We start from the raw sequence: 23,033 nt of genomic DNA, 5'->3' as shown, positions 1-23,033 counted from the left end.
TTATTTTCTCTACTTCCACACACTGCTCATCTTAGTTTCTCCAACCAACCTAAACACATCATCGTCCACTTCTCAATTTCCCTATTATTGCTCAACAGCCTCCAGAACATTCTCCATTACTGATTTCTTCCATAGGACACAGATCTCACTCGCACTCATACACACACCCATTCATGAGGATCCTCTGCGCGCACACGCACACACACACCAGCACAAAAGGATGACGCTCAACATATAGAACACACATCGAACCCACTAACACACCTTTTTGTTCGTGTTACTTTTCTGATATATTCTCTATTTCACTTTTAGAAGCTATTTGTAATTCTTTTCTATTTATTTAGCAAATTTTAACTTCAATGTTTCTTTATCTTACTTTATCCTTTTAACATAAGTATCTCCTGTATATTTAAGCTAATTTCTCCTTAATTTTGGCAGCCAGGTTCCCACTTCATTACATGGAAACCTGATTTGATTTTGGCCTAGTCATAGTGTTTCTGTTAATTTGTGCAGTCACGTGCCATGTGACCGTTTTCTCCGCAATTCCAGCATTTTATTGGAGGTTGCACAACTCCTCTTCCTCGGCCTCTAAAGCCTCCTCTGTTAGACATTGCTCGCCCTCTCTGGCCTTTCTGTCCTCTGCCTGCATTTTGGTAAAAAGTGTCACTATCCTGGTCTACCAGAAAAGTGTCTTTTGAAGCTTTCATTTGTTTTCGTTTTTGTTTGTCTATTACTACTTTTTCCGCATGGAGGGCATGATTTATGTATTCCTCCAAAGTTCCGGTGTGTATTCCTATATGATTATTGATCACCCTAATTTGTATTGCAGGCTTGGACCCTACATGGATGGCATTTTTTTAATTGTTGCTGATAAGCACCTTGAGGCGCATTATCTTCCACCAGTCCACTGTCTGTTTTAAACACTTTTGTCATGCGCACTCAATACTCATCAAAGGTTTCATTATCATTTTGCTTTGTTCTGCCTATTTCTGTATAATTTGCTCTGATTTCCTTTGACCAATCCATTTCTAGCGGGCTTTTCTGCCTAGTGGCTCTGTCTGTCATCCCATAAGGAGGAGGTGATTCCTCAATTTTGTGTGTGTCATGCATTTGCGGATACAACTTTGCAATGATCTTTAGTTTTGAATTTGTAGCATGTGTTTTCTCTTCTTGCTCTTGTACTGCTTCTAGTTCTCCCTCAAATGTATATTTTTTTAACCCATTTATCGAATTTTTATTTTTAATCGGTTGGGATCCTGCCTTTCAATTATTTTCCAATCTTTGCATTTTAGTTCATGTCGGGGTAGGGACTTTCGCTTAATATTTAAGAGGAGCGCTCAAATGAGATCACTCTCAGTCAAACCGTTCACAAGCATACCACGCGCGTTTTTTAATAACAGAGGAGTCCGCCCCTCCTGCTGCGGAATTTAACTAACATAAATCGTTAGGGGGCTCCACATCCGCCCCTGCAGAATTTAACTATTTCTAATTGTACTTGATAGGGTCTAGAATTCTCAAGTTTTTTTTTTTTTTTTTTTTTTAAATGTTTAAGTGAATAACAGAGGAGTCCGCCCCTCCTGCTGCGGAATTTAACTAACATAAATCGTTAGGGGGCTCCACATCCGCCCCTGCAGAATTTAACTGTTTCTAATTGTACTTGATAGGGTCTAGAATTCTCAAGTTTTTTTTTTTTCTTTTTAAATGTTTAAGTGAATAACAGAGGAGTCCGCCCCTCCTGCTGCGGAATTTAACTAGCTTGAAAGCTAGGGGGCTCCACATCCGCCCCTGCGGACTTTAACTGTTTCTATTTAGTAGAATTAATATTCCTACTCACGGTCTGCTGATTCTCTTCCTCGGAAGATCTCGTCAACCCTCCCGGTGTCCAGCCGGACTGATCGAGACAGTCCCGTCAAAGGGCTTTTGTTTACCTCGGTCGAGGAATGTCACCTGCGTCGAAGAGCCCGCTGGAACCGTTCAGGGCGTGTTGAGATCCCGGACGAGCCCCCAATTTCTGTCAGGTTTATTTCGCTGACTGAATAACTATTAAGAAGAGCAACAGCAAACAAACCACAAGTGAGACAGAATATTAAGTCTTTTCTCGCGAGGAGTGCAGTACAGATAGATTAATACAATCTCTACATACACTGAATATCTGTAGGCACTCCCGCTCTTTTTATTTGGATTTGCCCTACCCACAGTGTGAGACATAAGACACTAAAGGGGAGGAGGAAAGCATATGGTCTTTGTCTCGTAAGCAAAAATCACTAGGTGTTTACATACTGATAAGAACATCTGGGAAGAGGAGTTTGAGTGGACTGGATACAAGTGAAAAAAACCTTTGACCTCTAGTTAAAACATAACAAGGGAAGTTTTACGACATTGTGTAGGATGCAACAAGCTAAGTTATTTATTACTGGTTATACGTGTACATTCCAACCTAATCCTACGATCAAGATAGTTGGGAAACCCTGACTTTAATGGTCACTTGGAGGTTCATCTGGGGTGCAGGACAGCAATGAGGCATGTTGTATAACAAAGTGGTCTTTGTTAGAAAGGAACTGTCCTTCTGTGGTACATCATAAAAACAGCAAGGCCAAACAGCAAGCATATATTGCAGTAATATTGCGGTAAGGCATTGATTAGAGAACGCATGATAACATATATATACATTTTTCTAACAATGATGGCAGGGGAGGCGCCCTTGTCTCCTCTGACCGCACGTCCCTGCGGTTGCCACCTGCGACACGACCACGCCGCCCCGTCAGTGGAATCGCCGCCACCTGCCACGGGCTCATGGACAGCGCTATATCAGCGCCGCCAGCGCAGACCCGAGTGTCAGTCTGTCCCGTGATGCTTCCCTCATCAGTCTCTGAGAAACTGACTCGCTTAACAATTCGGAAATCCCGCAGAATTGCTTGTCCACCCCAGCCAGATCGCCGCTCCAGCGCCAGCTATTCCCATCTTCCCCCCCACAATAAAGTCTCTGTCGCTACGCACTTGGCTGTACTGTCTGATCCCTTACAGTCCCTGCCTACAGATCAGTGTGACTTCTGCTGTTGCCTGTGCGAGACAAATGCGTCGTCACAAATTTACACGATAAATCAGGTGTGTTCGGACCTCCGCAGTGGAGGCTCTGCCGAACCCCTGAGACCGACTCACCAAACCCTTAGGGTTCGATCGAACCGAAGTTAAGAACCACTGTATTAGATTCTAAGTTCTACCTTTAATTATGTCAGTTAGATCAAACTCATTGCTTGGTTATCTGCCTTTTGGTTTATGGTATAGAGCAGGGAGGGGCCTTTTTATACTATGGTATACTCTGGTTGGGAAAGTTAATTTTCTATAAGAACGAGGTCAATTCACAAAATTTAAAATGAGCTTGAAAAGTTGAGGCACAGTGGGGCGTCCGCCTCACAGTTAGGAGGGTGTGGGTTCGATTCCACCTCCGGCCTTGTGTGGAGTTTGCATCTTCTCCCCGTGCCCACGCAGGTTTCCTCCGGTTTCCTCCCACATCCCAAAAAATGCTTGATAGGCCAACTGAGCACTCCAAAATTGCGTGGTGTGCGTGCGAGTGCAAATGGTTGTTCGTCTCTGTGGATTATATAAGGCAGTTCCATTGTTCAGACAAATGAAAAATGTTGAGATGTTACATGGAATCCTTGAATGAAAATGAACTGTCCTTCAAAACCATTTGTCCCGCAGCTGGGGGAAAGAAGCAGATGCCGAAGGATTGCATTGCTTGCCTCCACGCGCCTAGTGTCTCTAGCCACCTGCTCTTGAGTTTCAAATTCCACTATAGTATAATTAATGTGCTTACATATTTTGTGCTTTCTCCCTGTCTTTATAGTCACCATAAGTACATTTGCTTCTAGGTTAAATTATTTTAAAACCTGAGGTAAATAATGAGCGACAAAAGGAACGCAAGTTGCATTCCTTTTGTCGATCATTATTTACCTCAGGTCTTACTCCTCAGCTTTTGTGTGCACTTTTTGTTCCCTTTTTCTCATATTCGTGCTCTTTTAGTTAATAAAAAAATTTTTGTACTACTTGCCTTCCTTTTGTCGATCATTATTTACCTCAGGTTTTACTCCTCACCTTTGTGTGCACTTTTTGTTCCCTTTTTCTCATCTTTGTGCTCTTTTAGTTAATTTTTTTATTTTTATACATCCAAGTCTGCTCTGGGATTTTTTTTTTTCTTTTCAAAGTCAAAGTCTGCTTTATTGTCAACGTCTTCACATGCCGAGACACACAAAGAGATCGAAATTACGTTTTCTCTATCCCACGGTGACAAGACATATTACACGATAGACATACAAGTAAACGACGCAATATAAAAAACAAGAAGCCACAAACAATAAATAATAAGAGTAATAATAAATAATAAATAAACAGATAACACAACAAACAAGAGCCAGTGTGCATACAGACAGTAAAAGTACAGGACGCTATGCAGAACAGGGAAGCGAGTTCAGGATCCTAACAGCCTGAGAGTCTGGTGGTGCGGGAGCGCAGGCTTCTGTACCTCTTCCCAGAGGGCAGAAGCTCGAACAAAGAGTGAGCGGGGTGACTCACATCACTCACAATCGTGGTCGCCTTGCGGGTGAGATGGGAGGTGTAAATGTCCTTCAAGGAGGGGAGCGAAGCACCAATAATCTTACCAGCCGTGTTCACTATGCGCTGCAGGGCCTTCAAGTTGTAGTCAGTGCAGCCGCAACGCCAAACAGCAATACAGCTGGAGAGGACGCTCTCAATGGTGCCGTGGTAAAATGTAGTCATGACGGCCGGAGGAGCGCTCGCTCGCCTGAGTTTCCGCAGGAAGTACAGGCGGCGCTGGGCTTTCTTTGCCAGTGATGCGGTGCTGCCTTATTCTTTTCACAACCCTAACAAAGATGAGTCTAATCTTTCTTTTGGTAGGTTCTTTGATCATGTCACTGTACAACACAATATTCTGTAGTCCTTGAAAGATCAGTGAAAATCATTGAAAACGGTTAGCAAGATGGAGATGGCTGCTCAGAAAATGGCATACAGCAAAAGAGTTAACAAACATACTGAACATATGAACATCGGTTTATCAATTCGCCAACAACAACCACAGAGCTGCAGTTACTGTGAAAATTGTATCTTATCCCACAAATCTTTGTTTTCATCATTCCATCATCTCTGTTGGTATTCCATGGTCCCTCTTAGTCCTGGTAACCTGAGGCAAACGGTATTTGTTACATTTCTTGACAAATTAATCCTGCCTACAGGATCACCACCTTATCGTGGTGGGGCACTTTGCGTAACTCCGTGACCCCTAGAGCTATGTCGGCTGAAGTCTTGTACTCCTGGTAGGGTTACCCATGCCGAACTGGTCGAAGGGTATAGTCCAGACTAAGAGTGATCCCGAAGACCTCAACGGTGGAGCAGGTAGACGTTAGTAGCAGTGAAAAGCACCACAATGGCTGTAAAAGCAGACGAAGGCTAAGGGAACACACCCTGACAGAAATGCAAGCTGGTGGCGGCACGCTCTGAGGCGGTTTCCCAAAAACCTGGATTTCAGCAGCTTCCTGCAGTTGTAAGAAGATGCCTGTCATCTAGGAACTCCCTTGCCACTGGAGCCATCTCCTTACAACCAAGGCAGTGGCATTGGGGAAAGCGCACCCCTTATGCCACTCTAAAAACCATCATGGTGCAGATATATTCTTTACCTGAGTCTCCAACCTCAAAAGACTGGTAGCGATAGAGCGTCCAGTTACGGGGGCAGGTTTGAATGAGCTGGAAGCCCTTAGCTGGAACTCTGCACACCAGCGGCACAGGACAATGGTCGTTAGCAGCTGGGATTGAGTGGCAACTGTTTCCAGTAGACTCCTGTGCGTCTGAGCAGCCCTTTTTAGGGACCGCACTGCTCACCCCAATTGGAGAAAGGCAGAGAAAAGGTGGCCTAAAAGTTGCCCACTCAGCACAGTACCCGGACAGGAAACCACACCTGTTGGGACATTCCACTAGGCGGTCAAAAAACAAGAATAATACCATTTAGAATTGCAGCATGGAACATAAGGACACTCCTAGATGCCAGTCCGGACAGACCACAACGCAGAACAGCACTCGTTGCCAGCAAGCTAAAGCAATACAATGTGGATGTGGCAGCACTCAGTGAGACCCGACTCCTTGAGGAAGGCTCACTCAATGAAAAAGGAGAGGGTTATACATTCTTTTGGAAAGGATACCCCATTGGCGGACCACACCTTCATGGAGTTGGTTTTGCAATCAAGAACAGCCTCCTGCTCAAGCTCACAGAATCACCAGTGGGTGTCAGTGAAAGGCTCATGACTCTTCGCATCCCCCTTGCAAAATGCCGACATGTCATTTTGATAAGTGCCTATGCACCAACTTTGCCATACAATGATGAAGAGCTTCTACCGGGCACTCGATGATATCCTCAGTCACATCCCGAAGAATGACAAAATCATACTCCTCTGTGATTTCAATGCAAGAGTTGGAAAAAACTCGCTGAACTAGAATGGTGTGATGCCCACGGCATTGGAAAAGTCAACTCCAATGGCATGAGACTTCTCAGTCTCTGTGCGGAACACAACCTTACCATCACAAACACCATCTTCCAACAAAAGAACAAGTACAAGGTATCCTGGATGCATCCCAGGTCCAAACACTGGCACCTGATGAATTACGCGATCATGAGGCAAACTGACCTCAAAGACGTGCTTATTACAAGAACTATGCGGGGGGCAGACTGCTGGACCGACCACCGCATGACCCTGACAAAGGTCAGAATGCATGTCCGGTCCCTAGCACGTCATGGTGGCCCAAAGAGGAAAGCAACTAACTGCGCCAGACTCTCCAGCAGCGACACCCGTGACAACTTCCGTCGCTCCCTAGCTGAGAAGCTGGCAGACATTGAGCCGCTGATCATCTCAGAGTCTGGGATGGATGAGAAGCGGACCTCTCTAGCCACCACCCTCTTTGACACTCCAGCCCAAGCCATTGGTTTCAAAACCAAGAAACACCAGGACTGGTTTAACCAGAATGCTGGAGAGATCTCCACTCACATGGAGAAAATGCACAAGGCACATAGAGCCATCCTGAACAACCCACAATCCCAATTCCATAAAAAAACAATGGCAAGCCCTTCGTTCTGAGGCCAGAACTACTCTCAGAAAACTGCAAAATGAGTGGTGGATCTCAAAGGCTATTGAAATACAGTTTCACACCTATAGAAATGATATGCACAGTTATGACGGAGTGAAGACCATCTACGGCCCCAGAAACTTCTCCCTGGCACCTGTTAGATCTGCTGATGGAACATCTCTAATCAAGGATCAAGCTATGATAGTGGAGCGGTGGGGTGAGCATTTTAAAACCGTGCTGAACCAGCCAGCCCCAGTGGACCCAACTGTCCTTCCAGAGCTCCCCGATCCTAGCCTACCAGATTTTGACCTCCCCCCAACCTTCAAGGAAATCCTGCACGGTCAAAACTTTGAAAAACAACAAATCCCCTGACTAGCAACACCCAGAAGACAGAGGTACCTTGTCAGTCCAGTGCTGACCTCTTCCAAAACCCAACAATAACTTTCACAGCAGCAGGGCAATAGCTGCTCACGGTGCCCACCTTCAAATACCTGGGGAGCATAATGTCTGACACCTGTTCAATGGATGACAAGATCCAAAACTGCCTCAAGCAAGCATCAGCATCTTTTGGTCACCTAAGGAGAAGGGTTTTTCAGAACAGGAACCTCAAACTCCACACCAAAGTGCTGGTCTACAGAGCAGTATGCATCACTGCATTACTGTATGGATGTGAGGCATGAACTACAATTTTTTTTCCGTGTATAATGCGCCCCCATGTATAATACGCACCCTAAAAATAGCATGTTGATGCTGGAAAAAAGCCGTTGTCATCATAATCATGTATGATGGCAGACCAGTTACTTTGTCATCATTACCTTTGAAAGATTCGTCATTCTATGTACAGCGTTTCAAACTGTCCTTCAGTTCATCAAGTTCTGCACGCAGATTTTTCTACTCTGCAGTGAGGGAATCCATTGCTTCCCGAGTGCCTGTGTGGCAGCAGTCAACATGCCTTCTTTTCGAATCTCAGCGTGCACGACATCTTCACCAGCGGGTAGTTGATCATTTTCACAAGGGACAGACTGGGAAATATTGACAAGTGCTGCTGCTGCTGTCAATGCCCTCTCGCGGTCTCTCTTGCGCTGCTTGAGATTTTGTCTTCTCTCAAAGATCTTCAATGAACTTTTGAGTTTTCGTTTGTGAGGTGATTGGGTATGCTCAAATATACTTGGTACATAGTCTGGGGATAGTGGATCTTCGCTTTTTGCACCTGAAACAATTAAACAATCACATTATTCATAATGACTCTCATAAATAATTAAGCACGTTGTTGAAGGGGATATACCCAGTTCAATTTGTTTCGTAATGGCATTTCATAACTTGACATATTAAAAAACGGCTTGAAAACTTTATCAATGTAGATTTTACCTTGTGCCAAATGAAGTAACAAAAGTGGTCATACCAAAGACTATAAAAATGGGACCCATTGCCTCCCTGCTTGGCACTCAGCATTAAGGGTTGGAATTGGGGGGTTAGATCACCAACTGATTCCCGAGCGCGGCACCGCTGCTGCTCACTGCTCCCCTCTCCCCCAGGGGATGGATTAAGATCACACGGGGATGGGTTAAAAGCAGAGGACAAATTTCACCACATCCAGATGTGTGTGTGACGATCATTGGGACTTTAACTTTAACTTTTAACTTTATTTAATCTGGTGTTGCACACAATGGTCCACAGTGTGCACAGGGAGCGTGTGTGTTTGCACAAACACTTGAAAAATTAGAAGGAACATTGGTTTATATTAGGGGTGTAAATCGCGGGTTTTGTCACGATACGATATAATATCGATACAAAGAACTACGATACGATATTTGCCGATATCTCAAAGCCTGCTGCGATTCATTCACGATATATCGCGATATAGTGCTCTACGATCGATTATTTTTTTTTAATAAAAAATATAGAACAATATCCTGATTTATAACAATTCATACGCAAAATCAACAAGGTACTGCAAACTCTTTATTTAGGAAATTACAAGAGTATTGCAGTATACAAAGTGCTTATTTTAACACTGAACTTTGATGTCGTGTTTTTTCTTTAAATATGCGGCGAGATTTGTGCTCCCTGAATATTTGATCACCGCATGGCAGGATTTACAAACTGCACGTGTCTTGTCCGTTGAGCCATATTTTCTTTGGAATCCAAAGTCCTTCCAAACGAATGACTTGAAGCCTAAAGGGGAGCAAATTTCTTCGTCTTTTTGGACACTAGCCATAGCACCAGCCCAGGAGCCGCGTACTAGTTGTCGACTCCCCTTTCACGTGCAGCAACGCCGCGCACTGCTCCCTGCTCCCGGAAAGAGGAAGCAAGCAACAATGAACTGGATTTCAAAATAAAGTCGCGTCTAATGTCCGAGGTCAAACACGGCGATATAAATCGATGTTTACGTTTAGCATCGATGCCAATAAATCGTAGAGCATTATATCGATTAATCGATGTGTATCGATGTATCGTTACACCCCTAGTTTATATATATATTTTTTTTCCATGTATAATGCGCCCCCATGTATAATACGCACCCTAAAAATGGCATGTTGATGCTGGAAAAAAAGCCTGTACCCATGTATATAATACGCACCCAATTTTTTATTTTATTTTTTTAAGTCCCAATGGTCGTCACACACGCAGGGAAGCAATGGGTCCCATTTTTATAGTCTTTGGTATGGTCTTAACTAGGCTGGATGTATTGGTGTTGATTTCTCCGACTGCCCGTAAAGGCACCACCGCGATCAGTGCGGACATGTGAAAAATGCGTGTGGACATGTGAAAAAGGCGACTCTGTATGGGAGAGACGTTGAAGAGGAATAAAAACACCCTTGGAAACCAAAACTTGCCCCTCGTCGTGACTCGGAGCCGCAACAAATGTTTCAGATTTGTGTAGGGTACATTGTGACAGCAAACGAGCAGGTGATCGAGCAAGCGTCTGATACGAGAGCATTGCGTTCGTATGGAGCGTGTTTGAAGTGAACAGCAGAGACGAAAGGAACAAGGCAAAGTGTTGGGAAATAAAATATTACCTGTAATACGCATTTTGTTATTTGCTGATTGAAACTGCTAATTAAACTGTGAATTGAAACTAATAGGAAGAAAACTGAACTCTCGCTCTTTATATAGCTGACGTGTCTTGCGCATCCTTGCGCAGTGATACTGCCTCCGTATGACGTCCGGTCCGCGATGGGAGATTAAAAAACAAACAATATTTGACAATAACACACCATCAACGATTGCATCATCGCTTCAAACCATGTGTCGTCAATTATGAATTTTACTGACTAAGTGTGTTGGGCAGGATGGCTGAATGCGATGCGCGATTGCGTGTGTCTGGTGTCAGTAAGTCTATAAAAATGGATTATCAAAACATGCAAGAAAATTAAATCCCCCGCTGTGTTGCCCCCTCGCATGTACAAGCGCGTGCAGATGTGAAATTCTCTGAGCTGTCAGTGGTGGGTAGCACGGGACGACGCTGTCCCGGGCCGGCTGTCAATTTAATGTCCTTCTGTTGCCCGTGACGGCCGTTGAATCCCGTGCAAGGCCCTGGTCAGCAGCCAGGCGACCTACAACAAGCAATAGCCACTGTCTGTATCAAAGTGCAAAAATGTGGAGTCATAATGGCATAGGCAGCAGTGCGGGCCGGATCTCCTCCCGGCCCCCGTTGGCCACCGCTGGCGGGGCAACACAACCCAATAGCTCCAGTGTTGCCAGTCCTCTCAAATAATCCGTTGGTGATGATGGGGCAACGAAGAAAAAGCTGTGTCAATCGTCTCGTTGAAATGCTCATCGGAACCCCGAGGGCTCCCGACACCTACCCCTTTTCCAGAGGCCCACGTGGTCCCTCAAACAAACAAACAAACAAACAAATAAACAAACACCCCAGGACTTATAAATCATTCTCCTTATTACTCGTCGTGCTGTCAGCGTTACTAGATCCCCCCCAGTTACAATGTAAACTCTACCTTTTCATGTTTGCCTTTCGTGCCGCAGATGTCACTGTCTCAATCACACTGTCATCCCTCTGAAGTCCCGACAAGTGTCATGCGCACTTACAAATTTATCCGACCCAATTGTACCATTTGAATAATGATGTTGCATCCATATTTTTTCTGTAATAAATACCAGGAAAGAATCTTACAGAAACAACTTTTTCTGTTTTATTTCCAACTTCTTACAGTTAGGGCAAAACCATCGTTGTGGGACTCGTTTTATGCCAAGACATTTCATGTGGAATGCTTTGATGCTGCAGTTCTCGGATTTACAAACCAACATATCCTCAGTGGGAGGGTTACGGCAGTAGCAAACAGACTCTTCCGAAGCGGATGCAGTGGTAGCAACAGATTGGCCTACCGTGTACACTTTAGCTAATACCTCTGGCATAATACAACGGAGATAGAAATTGTCCATCTTGGCCAGTTCGTTTGCCAGGAAGGAATCATCAGGAATGATGCGCTGAATAAACAGTAGATTCTCCTTCCATACCACAAAGTCACAGTACTTCCTGCCAGTACAATACAGTTGTGATTGTACTTGGTAATAATACTGGTGGTCTTCACGTAGCACGTAATTGCCGTTCAATTTCTGCTCCAAACAGAACGCCTTGGACTCGGCAGCAACCTCTTCCACTCCTTTATCTTTGATGCAGAAGGGACACTTAATTTCGAGGCACCCTTTGCCACAGCAGTCACACGAGAGTAGCCCATCCGGTGATGCGCCAAAATATGGACGGCCGGCAGACATGTGGAATCCGGTTTCGTCAACGTTTAGGCCAGTGTGCCGCTGGGTCATTATCATTTCGTACCGCTTCCTTGCGTCCGACTCCCAACCCCATCTAAAAATGGGTCCGCGATGGAGATTAAAAAACAAACAATATTTGACAATAACACACCATCAAGGATTGCACCATCGCATCAAACGATGTGTCGTCAATTATGAATTCTGCCCCTCGCTCACCGTCGGATCATTGCATGTGTTACTGTCATGATGTCTGTTTGGTTTCTGTTCCTGTCTTTGGTAATGTCACCCTGTCTTTTTGTTCCACGTCTTTGTCGGTCAGTCCTGTTGTTGGTTTTGTTGTACCATGATTTTCTTAAAAAAAAAGAATAAAAATAAAAAATTAAAAAAATGTTGTACCCATGTATAATGCGCACCCCAGATTTTAGGACAATAAATTAGTTAAATTTTGCGCATTATACACGGAAAAAAACGCTAGTTAAATTTTGCGCATTATACATGGAAAAAAACGGTTATATTGCAATGCAAATTAAATTTTCAAATCCAATTTCTCACCTAGTTGTGGCTGTTGAAAACCAAGTTGTTGATGTTGCTTGGCCCCTGGACTCTTCTTCAACCGCAGATCTCTGAAAAACATTTTAATAAAATTTTTTTCACTATGATTAGATTATTTGTAACAGGTTGGAGAACAATACGTTATGATATATATATTAATTACTAAGTGCGAAAAAAATACAAACCAGCTCTCTGGTAATGGAATGTAACTTTTCCAGCTCTGACCGGCATTTTAGTGCAAGTTCATCTGGGAGTTTCATATTGCCAGAATCGTACAGCTACAAGAGAGGTACAGGAAGCTTTCGCTTCACTTCCCTTGGCACAAAGTTGTCAGCATAGTCAGGGACAATGCTCAAAATTGCTGGTCACCGCATTCAGACAAAGCCTTGTAAAATGCAGCTTTCTGCTCTTCAGTTGGTGGAGGAACATTCAGCAATTTTCTTGCGGCACTTTCCTCAGGAGTTGAAACTTCTGACTTCCTTTTCTGGGCTGGACGGGCAAAATCGATATTGCATCCTTCAGCATATTCTATGTGCGATGCTGATGGTTTCAGCCACTGAAAAGGTAGTGATGTGCATGAAGTGTCCGTCTTCATACGTATTAATGTCTCCAGGGCGAACAGGGATGCTGCTGAATGTGAACATGTTTCACCCAATCCAGCCATGCAGGTACAGTGCCAGCACAGGATCTGACCATATTTTGCTATTGCTACCCAAGGTCTGAGGGGAGGATCATTCATCCGTTGAGTGTTTTACCTGAAACAGATAATATGACATACCTTATATTATTATCAGTCCCTAATTTGGATATAATATACAAGGCTAGACAGACCTCTTACTGTCCATTTATGCATATTTTACCTGGCATTTGGTAAATTCTCTCGTGAATCATTCATTAAATTAGCTTGAACATTTAAACATGGTTCATTTTGAGCAAGAGACCAAAAGGAATTATCAAGCATGAATTCTAAAAAGTATTTTTGTACAAATTGTTGCATAAGCTCTATACTGAATAGTTGGAAATTATGTAATGTTTTATTGTAGGAATTAATTTCTCAGATTTCAATATGATATTTTCCTTACCTTGGTTATGAGAAGAAATCGATTCTTGTTTGGAATCTGCCATATCAGCCCATCATGCACAAAACCTGCTGTAAAATACTTGTAGGCATCCAGACTCTTGTATGACTTAAGGTCCTTTCCAGTGTACGGAGATGGTGAATCGACGAGGTAATTATAAATATCTGGATATGAGAGATCAGGCAGGTCGGCTGTTGCAAAATGCTCAGGCGATTTTAGCATGCTTCTCGGTAAAAGGTACGAATCCGTTGTGCCAACAAGGTTCAACTTCTCTCGGTAACGTTTCTTGGATTCTTCATCCAAATGCCCAATTTCATTGGATAGCAAATCAGCCATAATTCGGATGAAATCGGTGAAAATGTAGCGCAGAAATCAAACTGAATCTGTACGAACACGTAGGAACGAGCTGACCGGTTGACCGGCAAGATGGCGGCATAACACAAAATCACGTGATAAAATCACGTGACTGCAAAGCCTCTATAGTCTTTGGTATTACCCGGCCGGGGTTTGAACTGATAACCTTCCAGTCTCAGGGCGGACACTATACCACTAGGCCACTGAGCTGGTTTTTAGAGGTATAACTTTAGCTATTTTCTTGTCATTTGGAAATTTACCAGATGTGAAAGACATATTGCATATGTGAGTAAATGGTTCTGCAATTTCATCAATCATTTTTCTTATTATCGTTTTTTTCCGTGTATAATGCGCCCCCATGTATAATACGCACCCTAAAAATGGCATGTTGATGCTGGAAAAAAAGCCCGTACCCATGTATAATACGCACCCAATTAAAAAAAAAAAAATGATAATTTAATTTTTTTTATATCGTTATATGGGCCTGTGGAATATTTTGAAGTGCAAACGCTGTCAGGCGCGCACCCGGCTGGCATTGTTGACATAAAAGACGATCGATGGATTTAATGAATTGAAGTGACACAGATGGTTTTATAAACGTGTTATTTATGTAATACCGTAATTTTCGTACTAAAAGTCGCTCCGGAGGTCGCATTAGGCATAAAATGCACAATAACGTGAAAAAATATATATATAAGTCGCTCCGGAGTACAAGTCGCATTTTGGGGGAAATTTATTCGACAAAATCCAACACCAAGAACATACATGAACGAGCAACAACAGGCTAGACCAGGGGTGGGCAAACTACGGCCCGCGGGCCACATCCGGCCCACGGGACCGTTTAATCCGGCCCGCCAACCCTGAATAAATTGTATTATTAAAACGTTTTTTTGGTCATATTGCCTGCAATGACTGCGTTTCCCCAGTAGATGGGGAAGCGCTCGCCTGCGCATTTACTACCGGAAGCCGTGTCGGAAAACTCGGTGCACACTCACAAGTGCGTGTACGTACTCAGTAGTACGGACATGGCGCACTCGCGCGCTATTTGTATCAGCCCCGAATTTAGAGCGTGAGCTGTGACGACGCCGTTGTTGCAATTCGCACGCTGAGCTTTCAGATACCGTTTTACGCTAAAGCCACCCACAAACCTTCCCCTGGAATCCTTCAATTTAAATCAGTGGCCCGAAGAAAAGAAGTGAGTGCCGAATGTTAAAAAAAGAGTGACCAATTTGGCTCGACGTTCGCGACGTCCTCACCTCTGTTACCAGATGTTTGTGAGTTAAAACTCTGCTCTGATTTTCAGATACCCCTCACCGTGTTGCAGTTTTGATTACTTTATTTGGATGTATGCTTTCACCGATTCTTCAAGATGATATATTTGGTCAGAATGTTTGCCGTTTGATGTGATCTCATAAAATAAACATCTTTCATTAATCTGACCTGCAGGCACTGAAGTGATGGAGACTGTTATCCATAATATATATTTTTTTTAATGCTGTAAATGCATTTGTTTTCAAAAAACTTGTTGGGAATATCCATGCTTTACTACCTACTAAAGGCCAAAATCTTTTATGCAATGACCTTTACAGGTCGCTTATATTACTTCACACAAACACTACGTCCATCTGCTCCTGGTTCGGCCCTCCGGTCCGAATTTAGAACCCAGTTCGGCCCGCGAGTCAAAAAGTTTGCCCACCCCTGGGCTAGACGATAGATAAACGTGACATAAACACAAACAAAGAGCTGCGAACGGGCCTGACGGGAGCGACTTTTAGTCCAAAAATTACGGTAATGTTTTAAAGATATTTATAAATATACTGTATGCTGTCAATCTCTCCTTCCTCGTAAAGTCCATTCCAGTCTTGTTTCAACAATTCACTCTTAAATATCTGTATGTTTTCATCCGTACGTTTGTATTTCAACTGATTCATGTCCTTGGGTTTCCAGAAGTTACAGTGAAATACAATAAATACAGGAAGATGGTCACTGATGTCATTATATAAAAGCCCACTTTCTGTATTGTTTTCCATACTATTTGTAAATCTGTTATCTATTAATGTAGCACAATGAGTATTTCTACTAAGTTTGGTGATTTGGGGGTATAAGCCCATACTGTACATTGTATATAAGTAATGTCCAGTTATTTTATGCTTTTTTTGGATTTAATAGATCGATATTAAAACCCTGACAGATAAACAAAGTCTTCTGCAATGATCTAGATACCATGTTTTCCATCCAGTTTTGAAAAATATCAATACTTGATGCTGGAGTTCTGTATACACAGCTCACAATTATATTTTTTGTTCTTTCCATACAAATTTCCACTGTGATACATTCCACCAGATTATCAACAGCTGATGTCATACTCTCCACCACCTTATACTTCAGCCCTTTGTCCACATACATTGCCACACCTCCTTCACTCTTATTCTCTCTATTTATATGATTTAGTTAATAGCCCTCCATCTAAAAATCCACACCTCTGTCAGTGTTCCATGTCTCTGAGATTGCTATGATGTTGAATGGGTTCTCAAACTGTTTCGGATACTCTTTAATGTTATGGAAGTGGCATACACGATTCTACTATTGAAGTGGATGATTGATATGTTATGCTTGGAAAGTTGAATTGTAGTGCTCATCTGTGTACCGTTTTTTTCCGTGTATAGTGCGCCCCCATGTATAATACGCACCCTAAAAATGGCATGCTGATGCTGGAAAAAAGCCTGTACCCATGTATAATACGCACCCAATTTTTATGAATTTTTTTTAATTTTCTTTTTTTTTTTTAAGTCCCAATGATCGTCACACGCAGGGAGGCAATTGGTCCCATTTTTATAGTCTTTGGTATGGTCTTAACTAGGCTGGATGTATTTTTTTTTGTTGGCGTTGATTTTTCCGACTGCCCGTAAAGGCACCACCGCGCTGCGCTCAGTGCGCACATTTGAAAAAGGCGTGCGGACGTGAAAAAGGCGGCTCTGTATGGGAGAGACGTTGAAGAGGAATAAAAACACCCTTGGAAACCAAAACTTTCCCCAGGTCGTGACTCGGAGCCGCAACAAATGTTTCGGATTTGTGTAGGGTACATTGTGACAAACAGCAAACGAGCAGGTGATCGAGCAAGCGTCTGATACGAGAGCATTGCGGTCGCATGGAGCGTGTTTGAAGTGAACAGCAGAGAAGAAAGGAACAAGGCAAAGTGTTGTGAAATAAAATATTACCTGTAATACGGATTTAGGTAGAGAACTGAACTCTCGCTCTTTATATAGCTGACGTGTCTTGCGCATCCGTTCTGCGCATCTGTAATGGCGGCCTCCGTATGATATCCGGTTTGCGTGTGTGCGCGTGTGCGTGTGTGCGCGTGTGTGCGAGAGCGAGAGAGAGCGAGAGAGAGAGCGCGAGAGAGAACGCTCAACCGTAGCGCACCGCCGACCGCCCAACTGCACCGCGCTGGTCGCATTATTGTGACAGAGCCGTCGCTGAAATTTAGAAGATATTTTTAAAGTCCTGATGTACTTTCTAAAATTTAAGTGGACCTCAGTGCGCACTGCGCAGGGAGCTTAATTTGGTGCGGTCGCACAACCGCAGCGCGCCGGGCGCTCACTGTCGCATTGCTTAAAGAGCGCCTTTGTGTTTTAGGATGAACAGCAGAAACGAAAGGAACAAGGCAAAGTGTTGTGAAATAAAATATGGCCGACCTGTAATACGCATTTTGTTATTTGCTGATTGAAACTGCTAATTAAACTGTGAATTGAAACTAATAGGTGGAGAACTGAACTCTCGCTCTTTATAGAGCTGACGTGTCTTGCGCAACCGTTCTGCGCATCTGTAATGGCGGCCTCCGTATGACGTCCGGTCCGCGATGGAGATTAAAAAACAAACAATCTTTGACAATAACACACCATCAAGGATTGCACCATCGCATCAAACGATGTGTCGTCAATTATGAATTTTGGATGGCTGAATGCGATGCGCGATTGACAACAAACAAGAAGAAAGGTGATTTCAAGTTTTATTTCGAGGGAGATTTGTCATGTCTCGTCCCCAGTTTTGCTATGTGTCTAGGTTGCCATAGTTTCTGTTCGTGTCGCCCCTCTCTTCCTGTGTCACCTCAATCGATGTAACGTGTTTTGTATTTAAGTCCCGTCTGCCCCTCGCTCACCGTCGGATCATTGCATGTGTTACTGTCATGATGCGGTTTCTGTTCCTGTCTTTGGTAATGTCACCCTGTCTTTATGTTCCACGACTTTGTCGGTCAGTCCTGTTGTTGGTTTTGTTGTACTATGACTTTCTTTAAAAAAAAAAAATAAAAAAAGAATATTATTTAAAAAAAAATTGACATTTTATTGTACCCATGTATAATGCGCACCCCAGATTTTAGGACAATAAATTAGTAAAATTTTGCGCACTATACACGGAAAAAAACGGTAGTAAATGCAGCTGTTTCCTATATCAATGAGTAGGTTGTTATCTGGATCAATATCATATTCGTTCCTGTGATTTATGTTCTGTAGATACAAAGGTTTCTAGTCCGAAGGTGTTATTGTCATTAGCCGTTGTCATGAATGTGGTTTGTGTTTACCTTAGTGTTGTATGTTTTATTGGTATTTGCTCAGCTTCTCCAGCTCCTTGATGACTACTGTCAGCGTTTTCCAAACTATATTGATCGTATGATTATGGAATACAACCTGTAATAAATAACCTAGCCTGTCCCATCCTACACAACGTCGTAAAACACCCTTTGCTATGTTTTGACTAGAGGTCAAGGGCTTTGTCTATCCAGTCCACTCTCACCCCCACCCTGTTTCTCTTAATAAAAAGGCTCTAGCGGGAGGCCAGAGTCAGACCTCATTTGATCATCGCTGTACGCACAGCGACAAATGGACTCTCCACCTGCAGGTGTCTAAAAGGGCAAACTGTCTCCCGTGTGGTTCTTGCAAAATAAGTTAGAGTGAGCACCACTCTAACAACTACCACTACTTTGGCTTGTTCTGGTGTTCCGATTAGTTTGATAACTCCTTTGCAGTTTGAAATACATGTAGATTGTATTTTCTTCTGTTTTCTTAACAGACGGGCCATTCTTGCAATATCCACATTTTTCTTTGTCAGATTCTCGTTGAGGTATACATCTGATCCTTTCAGCCGTCTCCCCTGTTTTAGTAGCTTGTATTTGTGTTTCCTGTTTGCAAACCGCACTATTATTGCTCGTTTTGTATAAATATTTCTTCTTGCAAGCGGATGACAAGCCTCGATGGTCCCCTCTCTAACTCAATTCCTTTTGAGCTGAGAAAGTCGATCACCTGGAGTTCAATGGATGTCGTGTCCTCCTCACTCGGCTCCTCTTGGTTCCGCGTCATCACTGCTCATGCATATGAACGGGGTTTTGTTTCCAAACCGGTGATGATGATGTCGTTCATTCTGGTGTATTGCTCCAGATCGGCCACCTGATTCTCCAGCAAATTAATCGGCTTGTCCTTCTCTGTGATTTGTAATCTCAAAGTAATTTAGTACTTTGTTGGGATAACTGAGGCAAAATTATTTATGGCTTGGTATTTAGGGATTATTAAATAGGGGGTGGGATTAAATAAATTATACTTCTTCCTACTCCTTTTCAGACATGTGAATGTTATTTATGGTTCTTTTGCGGCTATATGCTATATGTATGAATGTAGGTATGTCTGTATGTGTATATGCATGTATTTTGTTATGTCTTTTATTGTGTACAATACGTAAGCCTATTCTTTTTTCACATGTTTGAAATAAATAAACGAAACGAAACGAAAGGTTTTACTTCCTCTACCAGGCTCATGATGGTTTTCTGCTGTTGTCTAACAGCAGAAACTTCCTCCGTCAGCATATCCGCCGCTCTTTTAATATCATCAGTCTCCTCCATCTGTGCCATGTTCTTTTATGGTGGCATGGCGTCCCGGTTGATTTGTGTGTTTGGTGGAGAACGAACCAGGAAGGGAAATTACACTTCTGTCCACGCTCGCTCAATGTGCGCATACCCAACACCGGCGCTTTGACGTTCCGCGCCGCCCACTCACAGTGATCGCAAACAACAAAAAGACTATGGATTAATATTTTGTGATTATGATTATGATGACACTTTTTGCAAAGCGGGCCAGATTTGGTTAGATGAAAATGTATAGGGGCCGAGAATTCGCACCAACATTCCTCTCCATTGTAAATTAACTTGTAAATATGTAACTATATCCTTTGCTGTCTGCAGATAGGTTGATGTTGCAATGGAGAATCTGTTGTCAATTGCACTACCAGAAAAGTCAAAGATTAAAATAATCATAAATTAAATACAAAGGAACAACTTTATGAAAGTTGAATAAATTTTTTATTAGATGTATTAAGTTTGTTTTATTATTGTTATTGTATTAATAAGAAGGGTGATATTGGTGTTTGTGACTGCAGTAAACAGGCCAGGTTTCCTGTCAAACATAGATGTCTATTAGACGTCTGGTCTATGTATAGACCTAATTTAGACGTCTAAATTGATCACCAAATGATTCCCGAGCGCGGCACCGCTGCTGCTCACTGCTCCCCTCTCCCCCAGGGGATGGATTAAAATCACACGGGGATGGGTTAAATGCAGAGGACAAATTTCACCACACCCAGACGTGTGTGTGACGATCATTGGGACTTTACCTTTTTTTTAACTTTTTAAAATTAGTCTCGGTATAGACCTGAAATGGAGGTCTAAATTAAAAACATCAAATCTGATCATGTTGCGAAATTTTAAAGTCTCAAGTTGTATATATAATGTACAGAAGTTGTTTGGATTTGTGTTTAACAAGCATATTGATCCGTACATGAGAATTGGTTATTTCTGTAACCTGATATAGACGTCTATTTTAGGTTATTTTCTAGACCTAAAATAGAGGTCTAAATTACGTCTATATATAGACCTAAAATAGACGTCTAAATTACGTCTATCTATAGACCTAAAATAGATGTCTAAATTACGTCTGTATATAGACCTAAAATAGACGTCTAAATTACGTCCATATATAGACCTAAAATAGACGACAAATTTAAATCCATTAAATATGAAATATTAAACCATAAACCAGCTGTAGGTTGTCTAAGTAATAAACAGAGGTTGCATTGTTTTGTTTTAAACGACCATTGATCCGGGTGACGTGTGGTTATTTCTTTAACCTGATCAACGTTTATATTAGGTCTATATGTGGACCTAATTTAGACGTTTATATTAGGTCTATATGTAGACCTAATTTAGACGTCTATATTAGGTTACACATAGACCTAATTTAGACCTCTATTTTAGAATAGAGGTTAACTTCATGTACATAAAACAGAATAAATAATAATGATATAAAAAGAATAACCTAAAATAGACGTCTATTTTAGGTCTACACATAGATCTAAAATGGACGACAAAATTAAATCCATCAAATATGAAATACAAAACCCAAAACCATTCTGTAAGTTGTATACATATGTGTACAGAAGATGTGATGCTTTGTTTTAAGCATTGAGCCGTGTGAAGTGCGGATATTTTCACCAATATTAAATCCAACCATCCATCCATCAATCCATCCATCCTCCATCCATCCATCCAGTTTCTATACCACTTGTCGCCACCATCAAATATGCTATATTAAACCCTAAACAAGCTATAAGTTGTACAAATAATGTACAGAAGTTGTATTTCTTTGTTTTAAACAACCAATGATCTGTGTGAAGTGTTGTTGTATTGCTTCGTTCAAAGCGCTAGGGGCAGACACGTGCATAAATTGTGCGCCACCGTAAAAAAAACAAGAAAAAAGAAAGAGAAGAAGAAGAAGTCGGTACTTTTCTTCGAGTTTCATCGAATTGGAAACAGTCGACGCTGCTAAAGAAAAAGAACAAAACGACTTACTTTCCTCCAAAACAAAGAATTGCTGCATTTAGGTACATAATAATTTTGAACAGAGCATGCTCTGTATGTTTCAAGAATGTTTTTTGCGAGTGGTTTGTTTGCATGTGTTTGTTGGGGGATGGTTTTGCAGGTAGTTTTTTTTTCTTCCCATATTCATATTTCTTTTACAGCATAATCCCAAGGTCTACAATGGGTGGTGCCTGATGTCCATCGAGTTCATCTTTGTAGAAGCTGTTGGCGACACGCACAGAGGTCACGGATGATGAAACAAGGGCCGCAATGGCTTTAAAACTAAAACAGGCTCCAGCGCTGAGTAGCAAAGGTCACAAGAGAGTGATGTTTATATTGTTTCTCCCTTGTGTTTCGCCGAGCTGGTTGTTTTGTTTATTTGATATGTCCTAAATAAATGTATATTTATTTATTTATTTATATTGTAATTTAGTAGTTTTGTTCTATTAAATAGCCCCCATTTTTTAATATTTTATGTATATTTTTACATTTTTAAACATATGATTTAAAAACATTGTACATTTATATTTGTGATGGTTGGATAATGTTTTTATTTAGGTTCAATTATCGTTTTGGTTAATTTTAACATCAAAAGGTGTATTTATATCTGCCGCTAACATAAGTATGACTGTTACTGAAACCTATTTTTATGTCAAAAAATGTAAATTATCACACCCTGGATCATCACTAATCAAATGCATTTTCACAACATCCTGGAACTACACAAAGGTAAGGATCACAGGAGTGCGCGTGTGGGAGGGGTACTTGACTTTGTTGTCCCCGAGCGCGGATTTTAGAACTCCTCTTTGTTGTGTGGAATAAAGAGCCAGTTACCAAACATGATGTGCCTGATTCATTGAAACGCTACATTAGTGTCAGAAGTGGGATTTATCTATAGCGACGGTATGGCATCGCGTAAGGACTGTGGCGGTGGTCGTCCACGGGTAAAGGAGGAGGTGGTGGACGGCAGTTACAATGGCGCGTGGGGTCGTGAGTTGGACCCCAAAGTGTCGGAGCACGTGGATCTCTTGAGGAAGACCGCCAGATGTCGGGCTTGGCTCGTTGAACAATGAGAGGGACAAAGGACGGTGGCAGCCTCCATGGTGACCGTTATCATATCAAGACACCGAGATACTCCGGTAAGGTGGACTGGGAGGCTTTCCGTGTGCAATCTGAACTCTTGGCACGGGCTTCTGGCTGGTCAGAGAACAATAAAGCGCTACAGTTGGCCATGTGTCTCACGGAGGAGACCCTGTCCTGCTTGTTACTGCTTAGCCCAGCCAAGAGGG

General features: G+C 42.4%; 1 protein-coding gene across 2 annotated transcripts in view; it reads right to left on the bottom strand.

The window, feature by feature from the left end:
• LOC133150868 (serine/arginine repetitive matrix protein 1-like) overlaps positions 1-21,676 on the bottom strand; it is a 40,917-nt gene extending 19,241 nt beyond the window's left edge. The window contains exons 1-4 of one of the 2 annotated variants that reach the window (XM_061273470.1): positions 12,597-21,676; positions 12,412-12,482; positions 12,076-12,210; positions 10,983-11,953 (exon numbers count right to left, since the gene is read on the bottom strand). In XM_061273470.1, coding sequence (XP_061129454.1) covers positions 11,257-11,953; positions 12,076-12,210; positions 12,412-12,482; positions 12,597-12,671 — 978 coding nt within the window. In that variant the 5' untranslated portion in view covers positions 12,672-21,676 and the 3' untranslated portion in view covers positions 10,983-11,256. Of the gene's footprint in view, positions 1-10,982; positions 11,954-12,075; positions 12,211-12,411; positions 12,483-12,596 lie in introns of those variants that run through there. The other variant, XM_061273462.1, reaches the window with a different exon arrangement.
• Positions 21,677-23,033: the final 1,357 nt, after the last annotated feature.

Source organism: Syngnathus typhle, linkage group LG1 (genome assembly GCF_033458585.1).
Source record: "Syngnathus typhle isolate RoL2023-S1 ecotype Sweden linkage group LG1, RoL_Styp_1.0, whole genome shotgun sequence".
Lineage (NCBI taxonomy): Eukaryota > Metazoa > Chordata > Actinopteri > Syngnathiformes > Syngnathidae > Syngnathus > Syngnathus typhle.
This window is presented reverse-complemented; position numbering and strand designations above follow the sequence as displayed.